Below are 12,678 nucleotides of genomic sequence, written 5' to 3'. Positions count from 1 at the left end.
ATTGACATGTAGGAGTAAAGACAAAGTGGAGACCCAAAACTCACCTTTATGATAATTGCACAGTCCCTCACAGAAGGGCCACATGGAAGGTATGATATATCCAGGGTGCAGTATAACACTGATGAAACATATAACTATCCTCTAGTTCCTTAATAGTTCCTTCCCTTACTATTATGGTCTTAGTTACACCTCATTAATCTTGTTAGATCTGCACATGTTTATTTGTATAATTAATATTATTTGATGCATGAACTCCAAGATAGATAAACCCTTCAGTAATGGGAGTAATGATTCCCTGAGAAAGGGGCAGAGGGGCATGGGGCAGGGAGGAGGAAAGGGGTACTGATAGCAATGTTGACTGTATAACCCCACTCAAGGGGAATGAATAATAGAATTGTAGGTGAACGGATACATTGGATGGTATAAGCTACAACAACAGCCACAACAACAACTATATATATTTATAATATATATATATATTTATGTTCCTAGGGGATAGGGTGGGGAGGGAGGGCATAAAGGGGACCTGATATCTAAGAGTTCAAGAAGAAAGAAAATTATTTTGAAACTGATGGTGGCAACACTTGTGCTTGATCTAATTGAATTATGGAAGGTTATAATATCTTTAAGAGTTCCCAATAAAATGATTTTTTAAAAGTTCTTTAGTATCTGTTTGCTCAAATTAATACTTAGAGCAACCATTTGAGGTAATAACCATTATCACCCCCATTGTACATTTGGGGAAATTAGGCACAGAAATGTGAAATAACTTGCCCAGCACCATACAACTCATACATATAACACAAGCATTGTAGAGCAGGGCAAGATGGATCTTTGCTTTTAACCCTCATGTGGTGCTTCTCACTGCCACCTTGTCAGATGGAGATGTCTCTATAGAAACAAGTTTTCAGATGGTGCTGTAGAGTTCTAATAAAGTTGGTTCAGTATGTTTTGAAGTGAAGAACCCTGGAGGCACAATGTTCAATCAACCTGCTGCTAAATGAAAAGGGGGCCCTTGGATCAACCCATTGACTGTAGAGGAGAAAGACCTTCCGTCACATGGGGTTGCTGCGAGGTGGACTTGGGTGGACAATGCCGCCAAACAGCATTGGGGCATGTGGAGTTGATGGTCACAGCAGAACATCTAAGGGGGAAATGTTGTCAATATGGCCTGGGGGTTGGCCACGCCCTATGTTTCTGTGCACTGACTTTGAAGAATGGGTACTCTGCCCACCGACTAGCCGGAATTGGTAATAATTGCCTCAAATGCTTGCAGTTGTTGTTTTTTTTCTAATGGGATATTAATTGTTGCATACTTTTCCCCCCTTATTATTGACTCCATTCCCCAATGGACTATTTCAGTTTAGATGAAAGCAAATGACATTAAAGCTCAGAGCAGTAAAGTAATAGAAAACCTGCGTAACATTTACACATTAGAGTATTTTCTGCAATATTTGATGTATTTTATACAAGGAGGATTTTTACTTGGGAAATTAATAGTTATTCTTTTAACATTCAATAATATTTAATTTAAGTGTCTATTTTTCCTGTCATGTAATAGACTGATTCAAGTAAACATTAAAAAGTGTGAGCTAACTCTCACTCTCGATGTGTCTCAGAGCACAACAAATCCCCCTAGTTATTAATTGAGTTCACTTTGAAAAACAAAAGGTCTCCTGAAGTGGAAGTTTAATTAAAATCTTTAACCTCTTAGTTCACTACTTATTTTCATATCAATAAGCAGTGACTATTCTCTCTTGCCTACGTAGCATATTTAAGTTTCAAAGGCAACACTTTTGGAAACTCTCTTTGTGGTTCTATCACTCTCCTTGGTTACTGGTTGGACTATAGACTCTAGAAATTGAAAATGCTTGCAATGTTATGTAAATTTCAGGGGTACATTTGTAGGATCATTTTACACTGGAAGTGACTAATCATAGTGTATCAGTCAAAGTTAAATCAGCAGAAATGTCACCATAATTTGAACAGAAGGAATTTACTATGCAGATGATTCATTTTACCGAAGAATTTGAATGTGAGAGATTAGCTAGTAGACAGTAAAGAGAATGCTAAGGAGTATAGGAGTCAAAGCCATTACCCTAGGTCTGAGACAGTCTTCCAAAGGGAGATGCCCCATGAGGACTGAGATCTTCACCTTTTTGGAAAGAGTATATCTATGGCTCATTGGATGTCAGAGAAGGTGCTGTGAGGTCGTGGTGGTGGTAGTGGTTGACATTGCCAGAAATATGCTGTAGAATGCCAGGAGAAACAGTTCAGAGGGAGATCTCTTCCGGAAGGTTCTCTGTTATACTTTCACACAGTGGTGCACCAGAGGACGCTGCAGAAGCCAACTGCAGCAGGAGCTAGGTGTTGAAGAAGTCACATATTTCTCCAAGCGACTATCCCAGCACACTACGTCTTTTCTTCTACTCTGCGTCCACCAAGGTTACTATTACCACAGAGGTTACTATTATGGCAAAGGAAAATATATTCAAAGAATCAAGATTTATTTTTGCACAGCAGGCAGAGAAGGGTGAATTTGGAACTGCGAGGCAACAAACTGATAACTGACTACTGCGAGAATCCTTATCAACTACCAATGCTTTAAAAGGCCCTTGCCCTGAAATTGTTGCAAAATCGAGCCATTTAAAAAATATCTAGTTTACTTCTCTGTCTTTGGTAACCGTTGAACAAATTGAGATGAATTTTCTACTGCTTTGGTCATGTTTGTCTTTCACCCAGTTCCTTAAAGATAAAACAATAGCCAATTATTTTGCAAAGATTTTGAAATTGCACATGGTGAAACTGTAACAACAGATTTTTTCTGTTAGGTGCCGCAGACTTGGTTCTGATTCACAGAGACCTTATGCACAGCAGAATGCAAAACTGCTCAGCCCTGCACCACCCTCACAATGGGTCTTATGTATAAGGCTATTGTAGCCAGTGATCAATCCCTCTTGCTGAGCGCCTTCCTTTTTTTTACTCAGTATTTCCTTGTTCTCTTTGAACGATTGCCTCTTATCCATGTGTAGGTTCTACATGCACATGATAAAATATTCTGGAATTTTCATTCTTCTCAAGGTTATCCATAGTTTGCTATAGGCCACACAATCTAATGCTTTTGAACAGTCAATCAAACACAAGCCAACATCTTTCTAGTAGTCTCTGCTTTGAGCCAAGGTCTATATGGCATCAGCAATGATATCACATGTTTCACATTCTCTTCTGAACCAGCCTTGAACTGTTGGAAGCTCCCTGTCAATGGACTGGTGCAACTACTTTTGGATGATCTTCAGCAGAATTTTACTTCCATCTTATATTAATGATATTTTTCTACAATTTGCACATTCTGTGAATCACCTTTCTTTGGAATGGGCACCGATATGGATCTCTTCTAGTCAGTTGGCCATGTAACTGTCTTCCAAATTTCTTGGTGTGCTTCCAGTGCTTTGTCAGCTTGTTAAAACATTGATATTCCATTAATTCCTGGAGTCTCATTTTAGTGCAGCTTGAAATTCTTCCTTCCATTCTGCCATTTTAACTTACGGTTCCATTGTACTTCCTTCCAAGTACCATTGGTTCTTGGTCATACAGTATGGAAAGTTGAATGTCGACTAGATATTTTTGGTACAGCGACTCAATGCATTGTTTCTATCTTCTCTTGATGCTTCCTTCATTATTTTGCCGTAGTGTCTTTTCATATTTCAACTTAAGGATTGGATTTTTCCTTCAGTTCTCTCAATTTCAGGTATTCTAGGCATGCTCTTCCTTTTTGGTTTTCTAACTTTAGATCTTTCCACATTTCATTATAATACTTCACTTTGTCTTCTCGAGCTGTTCTTTGAAAATTTCAGTTCAGTTCTTTTATTTCATTGTTTCTTCCATTTGCCTTAGCTAGTCTATGATCAAGAGCAAGTTGCACGGTCTCTTCTGACATCCAATTGGACTCTTTCTTTGCTGTCTCTTGAATGCTCTTTTGCTATCTTCATGTATGATGTCCTTGATGTCAGCCCACAGCTCATCACGTCTCTCTTTGGTCCTTAATGCTCAATTCATCACGTCTGTGCTTGAGGTGTTCCCGAAATGCAGGTGGGATAGACTCAAGATCGTAATTTGGCTCTCACAGACGTCTCTCAATTTTCTTCAGATTCAGCCTGACCTTGCATATGAGCAATTGATAGTCTGTTTCATAGTCATCCCCTGGCCTGGTTTTCTTGCTGATAATGAGCATCTCTAACGTCTCTTCTCACCGATGTAGTCCATTTGATGTCTCTGTATTCCGTCTCGAGAAGTTCATGTGTATGGGTCCCCAAAACTTAGATGCAAACATTTTGTTAGAAAATGAAGTTTTTCATTTGGGGTAAAAATAACTTATGTTTACTTCAAATACTATGACAAGTGAGTTTTCAGCTCTTCCTAATCTCTATACTCCAATTTGCTTTTGAGTAACGCTGCAAGGGGAACTGGAACTGATCTGGTTTTTTTAATATTGGTAGCACCTATAATTGAGTTTTCAGGCCATGAAATGAATTAGAACTACTGATATTGGTAGGTAAACTATTTTTGTCACCGGAAAATACAAGAATAATGGTAGTATCACTAAATAGGTGTGTTTTTGTAAGAGAGTGAGTACGGAGTTCGGTATGGGTGGTGGTGGTGGTGGCTGACAAGTTGATGCTGACTCTTGGCCACTCCACGAGTGCAAGGTACAACCTGTCCCATAATGCTGTCAACACTGTCCTTTCAAAGGCAGGCCTGTCTTCTGAGGCACATGGGAGGCTTGAACTGCCAGTTTTACTGTGGCCAACTTGTACATGTATGTTAATCTGTAATAGACTCTTTCCCAAGAATTCTCCAAATATTATTGTAATATCATTGTTTCAGGAGCCACAGAAAATCTGTGAGAAGAAAAGATCAATGATGATTTCACATTTAAAGAGAGATTGCTCAGGAAGACAATGGATTTGATCAGGTGCTACAGTTTACAAATTATTACAGCAACTCACATGTTCAGGAAGCAGCAGTAACGATTCTGTGCTTAGGGAATTCTTGCTGTTGTTCTTTGTTTAGGTCTGATGGATAAAGGATCTGGGGGGTTTGTAAGACTGTGATCCTTTTCTCTTCAAACAACAATTTATCGATTACTCTATCTCCCTTTAATTGTGGAACACAACACAACATATTACATAGAGTCACACTGACCATCTTATCCAAACGCTGTATTGCCCCAGTAAACCCCTGTGTAGGTGGTTCTTTCTACTTTCCCCCCCACCCATCATCCCTCCTTCCCTCCCTTCCTCTTTCTTTTCTGCCCAAGTCCCCCTGTCCCTGGCCTCTGTTAGTCTTCAAAATCTTTTCCTTTGGAGTGAACTTCCTTTCTTAAAATAATCATGCCATGCAATATTGACCTTTAGGGGGCTGGCTGAGTTGGCTGAGCACAGGGCTCTCCCATTTTGTCCACGTTATGAGTCTGGCAGCCTCATCATTATTTTTAAAGAGGCATAATGTTTCATTGAGTGGGTGTATCACCGTTTGTTTATTCATTCCGCTACAGATGGGCCTTTTGATGGCTTCCGACCTTTGTGCTGTTACAGGAATTGCTGCAAGAAGCATGGGTGTGCATATGTCTATGCATGTTTTGTGCTTTCTTTCTTTAGGGTATTAGAGAGATTGCAGGATCATAAGGTATTTGTTTAGGGACGCCCCATACTGTTTTCCATAGTGATTATATAATACTGCAATCCCACCATCTATATATGAATGTTCCAATTTCTCCACATACTTGCCAGAATTTACATTTTCATGTAGTTTTGAATTTTGCTAAAAATGTTGGTTTAAGGTGGTGTCTCATTGTTATTTTAATTTGTATTTCTCTTATGGCTTATTGAGCATTTCTTCATATAATTGCTGGTTGCCTGAATGTCATCTTTAGTAAATTGTTTATTCATTTATTGAGCTCCTTGCTTGATTGGGTTGATTGTCTTTTTCTTATTAAAACTGTTGTAATTTTCTGTAGATTTTTTTAGGTCTTTATATCTGATATATCATTGTGAAATATTTTTTTCCCAATAAATGGGTTACGTTTTACTCTTTTGATGTACATAGAAGAGCCCTGGTGGTGTAGTGATTATAAGTTGGAGTTCAGTCCACATGGTTGGCAGTTCAAAATTGCCAACCACTCCTGGGAGAAAAACTGGCTTTCTACTCCTGTAAATAGTTAGCCTTGGAAACCCACAGCAGGTTGCCATGAGTCCGCATTGATTCGATGGTGGTGAGTTTGTTTGTTCACTTGGTTTAAAGTTTCATAGTTTTAGAAGGTCCTGTATTTTGTCTTCTGCAGTGTGAATGCCTTTCATTATGTTTGATGGTGTTCTTATGGGGATGGTTTTCTTGATATCTTATACAGCTTCATTTATTGAAGACATCCCAAACGTGATAGAAGGGGAAGCTTAGAATAAAACCACGCTTCGGAGCTTTATATGCTAAAAATGTTTATGAAAGAATTGTTAGTGAAAATTTAACATTGTTATAAAATGAGAAGTTAAATTCTGCCTACTATTTTAACATAGTACCGGTTACTGTTTTGGAATCTAAATTACCATGTGATGGTACTTTAACCCATTGCCCTCCAGTTGATTCTAACTCATAGCGATCCTGTAGAACAAAGTAGAATTGCCATAAATTGTGCCCTGTCCAACCCTCACTCAGCAGGGCAAAGCATGAAGGGAGTGTAACAGAGCAGGAAGGGAGCAAAGCAACAATGTCCCTAAAGAATCCCCCCAATACACTTCCGTCTCAGGGGGCAGGGCTTGGCACCTCATCAGACCTGATTGGAAAACATTCATAAGGGTTAGCAGACATATCTGGAACAATTTATAAGCTTTAAAAATTTTTATTTTTATGTCTATCAAGATAAAATAGGCAGGATTAACAATCCTGAAGAGAAAACATTGGGACCAATGGTTCTGGAGAGATGTGGGAGAAGAGGAGGGAGAGCCAGCAACCACAGGGACAAGGAACAGCAAGGGATCTAAAATCAATGGCAAGGAGGGTATAAAATGCCTGGTGGGATTTGATCAACTGCAATATACCTGAGATGACTCGCTGAGAGCTGAATGAGGGTCATACATGATAGTGGGACATGACAAAAGTAAAAGGAAACAGAGGAAAGAACTAGCAGGTAAAAGCCATTTATAGAAGTATATATATATAGACACATATATGGAAATATAGTAATATATAATATATAATGATAGGGGCATAGGTCTATGTACATATATTTACATATTAGATATTTAGGTAGCAGATGGATTTTGGGCCTCTACTCAAGTTCTCCCTTAACACAAGAACACTTGATTCTAATAACCTGGCATTCTACTATATTCACCTTCCCACAAAATAATTGAAGACAAAATGGGTGCATAAACAAATGTGGGCAAGAAAGCTGATGGTGCCCAGCTATTAAAAGATATAGCACCTGGGGTCTTAAATGCTTGAAGTTAAACAAGCAGACATATAGCAGGGAAGCAACAAAGCCTACATGGAAGAAGCACACCAGTCTGTGTGATCACAAGGGGTGTCCACGGGAGCAGGTATCAGGCATCAGAAAATCAAAACAAACAATTATATTGATGCAAACATGGGGGGTCTGAGTGGAGACCCAAAGCCCATCCGTAGACAATTGGATATCCCGTCACAGAAGGGTCATATGGAAGGGATGAGTCAGCCATAACACAGTATAGCACCGATGAAACACAACATTCCTCTAGTTCGTTAATGCTTCTTCCTGACTCCCCACTATCATGACCCCAGTTCTACCTTACAAATCCAGCTAGTCAGGAGTACATACATTGGTGCAGGTAAGAGATCCCAACACACAGAATCTAGGACTGATAAACCCTTTAGGAACAGTAATGGGAGTATCAATACCACGAGAGTAAGGGGAAGGTGGATGGAGAAAGGGAGAACCGATCACAATGATAGATATATGACCCTTCCTGATGGGCACAAATGAAAGAAACGTGGGTGAAGGGAGACAGTAGATGGTGTAAGATATGAAAATAATAATAAAATATAATTTTTCAAGGGTTCCTGAGGGCGGAAGGGGAGGGTGGGGAGGGAGAAAAGAGGAACTGATAACAAGGGCTCAAGTAGAAAGAAAATGTTTTGAAAATGATGATGCCAACATATATACAAGTGTGTTGATACAAGTGATGCATGGATTATTAGGAGAGCTGTAAGAGCCCCCCAAAAATGATTTTAAAAAATAGGGGGGGATTTCCCTAGAGATTCTAAGGGTATAAATCATTATGAACACAGACATCCACATCTTTCTTCTATGGAACAGCTAGTGGGTTTGAACCGCTTATCCCTCAGTGAGCAGTCAAGTGCATAGTCACTGTGCCATAGGTTGCAGCAAAAGTTGATAGAGAACAGTAAATATGAGAAAGAGATGGATCCATAGAAGCACCATATCCATGTATCTATTTGTCGTCATTGATTACCTATCTACTTACCTTGCTTCTCTTGAGAAGACTTTTTATTATACAATTGTTATTTCTGTATTCTTACTGATAAGAATTACTTTACAATGCTTCTCCTTTCTATTTTATAGTTAATAATATTTTATAATCAGTAATAATAATCTTTTTCTTTCTTCACAAATAGCTCACATACTATCTCACTGGTAGGAAAGAAATGATGCAAGTGAAATTTGTATTTAGTGACAGTATGTCAAGTCAATTGTCTGTTGTGTCTTTACTCAATAAGATATGTTATATGTGTAATATAGTATGAATAATGTAAATGAATTCTTCACTGGTATAAGAGACAGTGGTCATGATTAATTCATAGCTATTCAGATTTCAATCTGTGTATGGCAGTCTATTTTATAAGAACACAACTCCTTGTAAATTGCTTTCTGATATTTTTACACTATTTGTTACTTGTTCCTTTTAATGTGAAATTGAACTTGTAGCAGCCCTAAATTCTGAACCTATGGAAGAATGGCAGTAAGAGGGCAGATAATTTTTTTTCTAATAGTAGCATGAAAAATAAAAGCCAAAGGAAAACAACATTAATGCTCACAACCCCAACAACAACCTAACTCTAGAGGTGCGTGAATTTGTGAAGATGTGAAGGCAGTTGAGTGAGGGTGGTGTACAATGACATGATATATTTCCAATGGTGACATTTAGTCCTGGGAATACAAGCAAAGCTGCATTCTCTGTTGTTGATGTGTTGAACACTAGGGGACAGCACTAAAATATTCCATAGTTCTGTGTTATTGATCACTCACAATCCTGTATAATAAGGAAAAGATTTTACGGTTAAAAACTCTTGAAGGTCTTGTTGATTTCAGTAGATGAAAAAGCACAGAGCTTTTTGAGTCCAGGATTTCAGCCTTTGTAAGAGGCTGATTTGAATCAATCAGGGAGGGCACCCAGAAGCAAAGAAGATAGTAAGGCATCATAACGCGAATGGCCACTCATCCCCTACCCGTAGACTCTACTGTTATTAATATTTTGCATATCTTAAAATCTTTAACCTCGTTTTCCAGGCACGTTGGAAAGACATGAAACAGGAGAAAGAGCAAGAATTATTCTTAATTGTTGCGAGGATGCCCAGCTTCCAAAGCCTGAGTCTGCACTTCTAGTTGCCTCAGAAATACACAAGCACAAAATTGTAGAGCAGCGGTCTTCTAGCTCCTACCAGCTTGGGCCAGGACCTTCTCCTGGACTGCAGGTGGGATCTTCATATCAGGTACGTTCAAATTAAGCGACTGCCCAGCAACAACATGGTCAACACCAGCCGGACATAATCTGCCTTCATGATAAAACAGTATTTAGATATCAGCAGATATAAGCCTTCGGCACACTTAGCATCCCAGTGATCTTGGTGAATTAGGATAGTTCTCTGGGTGAAACTGGTTCAGTTTCAACAAGCCAGAAATAACAGTCTTGCCAACAAGAATTCTATGGCAAACACGAGAGAGCTTCAAAGAGCTTATGGAAAAATTCCATTATCTTTTAATTTCACTTTGCCACAAACTTTTTGAAGCCGCCTCTATTTGCTATAGAATTATTTTTGACAAGACAGCTATTTCTGGCTGGTCAAAATTGAGCCTGTTTTATATGAAATCTTTAATTCTATACAGTTTTCAAAAGGGTGGAATACAAACTGTATTATGGCTTGCCCCTCCCCCCCCCACCACACATACCTTTTTTTCAGTTAAGAAATGGTTCCTGTAAATAAACAGCAAGTTATCAGAAAATCTAAACCACGGTATGGATAATTTTTATCTTTCAGAGTACATTCTGTCTATCAGATCAGTAGCTCTTACTATTTCTAGTCACAAGTTAATGCAGAATGATGGAATTTTCATTTTTCTTAATAACCCAAATCAAGCACTTAGGAAGAAATCTGGATTAGCGTGATTACTTTTCACTTCATTATTTTTTCACTGTTACAGTAATTAAATATGATTTATTTAAGTGACTCCTCTATATGTTTTATCTTTTATTCCTCCAAGATAGTTCATCATGTTGTATTTATTTCATTATATGTGCATATATATGGTGTTCTCCCTTTGTGAACACATTTTCATAATATTGCTTAATAGGTGCGAATGTTACTTTAATGGCTATTGTATAATATTGCTTATATAAATTACTTCTTTGTGGTTCAATATATGGATATTTTTTATGTTTCACTTTTATGACTTACACATCCATGAACCCTAATTTTGTTGTCCCCCCCCCCCATGCAGAATGATTTATTAGGCTATACATCCCAAACTCATATTTGTGAGTTTAGCTGAGTTTTTGTTTTATGTGACTAACATTTTCCATTATTTAACTTATATATGGAGAGTTAAAATAAGGACTTCAGGTAAGGCCTTGCTTCATAACATGTCTGCATCTTAGACTTTGGAGGAAACCCGATGTGCCATCCTCTAGGAAGGCCAGAGGCTGCTTAGGACAGGCCTCCATGTGGCAAGTTTCAAAGTTGCATTGACAGGGTGTGATCCTCAACTTTTTAGGGTTTGAGATCTGAGTAGATTTTATCAGTGAGGCCAGGGTTTACCCGTTCTTTTCAGAACTTGGTCACACTAACCAAATTCCCAATCAATGAGTATGTAAGCCCAAATGACAATTTTTTAATGTATCGGCATTCATATCATTCGAATCCTGCCCGGTGTGTAGCCCGTGTGTTACCTAGCAATGCTACCGTGGAGGACCATGTTTTCTTCATGGGCACGGAGTCTGCCAAGTGGAATTCATTAGGTGAAATTAAAGGGTTATCATATTTTTATGCCAATAAGTCATCATTTTTGCCAGTCATATAACCCCTTCCATGTTAACTTGTCTATGTGTGTTATACGTGGGTGAACATATTTGTGACAAAGATAAAGTATCATTGAGCTCTGAGAATCTGATACAGTCTTGTTTTTCAGATTCTCAAAGCACTGTTTTCCTTGGTGAACAGTCAGGAATTGTAAACTTTCTGAACTTTTACATCTGTCATTGTAAGACTTCACTTAGGCTGCCCACCCTTGTTTCTTCATGGCCCTTAAGCTGTGAAAGCCCTTAATTAGGCTACAACTTTTTGTTTTCTTCTCATTTAATCAAAATGATTTCAGATATTCAAAACAAACTCTTCATATATTTACTTTGTAAAAAGTTATGTGTTTTATAGACAATTACATATACAATAGACAATTACAATGGAACTTCAGGAAAATTCGTGATAATGGCTTTTCCCTTAAGAAGGGAATTGAAGCACACTGATATATGTCCTACGTTGTGAGAAAGGCCATCCTGTGAGCCCAGCTGACTGCTTAGCATAGCATCTTCATGTGACTTCACTGTCCTCCAGTTCAAGTGTGCCTCTTACATTGTTGCATTTAGATGCTGTTGAGTGGATTCTGACTGCCAGTGACCCTTTAGACAACAGAACAAGGCATCGTCTTCTTGTCCTGTGCCACTGTTACAGCCACTGGCTCAATCGATGTGCTTGAAGGTCTTCTCTTTTGCTGACCCTCGTGGAGCCGAACCCTTTACTACCTCTAGGAAGCTGAACCCTCTACTTCCTCAACTTCCTCCCAACCTGGGGGCTCATCTTCTGACATAGCTGTAATATTCTGCTGTTGTTGAGAAGGTTTTTAGTGGCTAATCCCTCAGAAGTGGATGAGCTATTCCTTCTCCATAGCCTATTCTTAATCTGAAAGCTCTACCTGTTCACTGTAGGTAACCCTGCGCATATTTGAAATGCTGCTGACATAGCTTGCAACAGCTCAGCACCACCACAGTAGGACAAACTGACTGACAAGTAGTGTAGTGGATGAATTGTATAGTGGCTATGATATGTTAGAATCATAGAGAAAAATTTGAGGATGGGTCTTGACTTGCGCATGAAGGAGTCTTGGTAGCACAAGGGTTAAGCACTTAGCTACTAATCACAAAAATGTCCGTGGGAATCTACCTGCTGCTCTGTAGAAGAAAAATGTCGTAGTCTGCTTCCATAAAGATGACGGCTTTGGAAAATCTATGTGGCAATTTGGGATAGCGTCATTCACAGTAACCCTGTAGAAAAGGGTAGAACTGCCCCTGGGGGTTTCTGAGACAGTAGGAAATCTTTTCTTTCTCCCATGAAGTGGCTGGTGGCTTCGAACTGTTG

The 12,678-nt window shown here is 38.8% G+C and overlaps 1 protein-coding gene across 1 annotated transcript in view; it reads left to right on the top strand.

Annotated features, from left to right (window-relative positions):
* The window catches only part of WDR72 (WD repeat domain 72), a 259,271-nt gene that overhangs the window by 89,900 nt on the left and 156,693 nt on the right, over nucleotides 1-12,678 (top strand). The window contains 1 exon segment of the mRNA XM_004709519.2: nucleotides 9,560-9,766. Within this exon segment, the coding sequence (XP_004709576.1) occupies nucleotides 9,560-9,766 (207 nt within the window).

The sequence above is a fragment of the Echinops telfairi genome, unplaced genomic scaffold (genome assembly GCF_000313985.2).
Source record: "Echinops telfairi isolate 266 unplaced genomic scaffold, ASM31398v2 ScPeMD7_8;HRSCAF=38, whole genome shotgun sequence".
NCBI classification, from domain to species: Eukaryota; Metazoa; Chordata; class Mammalia; order Afrosoricida; family Tenrecidae; genus Echinops; species Echinops telfairi.
This window is presented reverse-complemented; position numbering and strand designations above follow the sequence as displayed.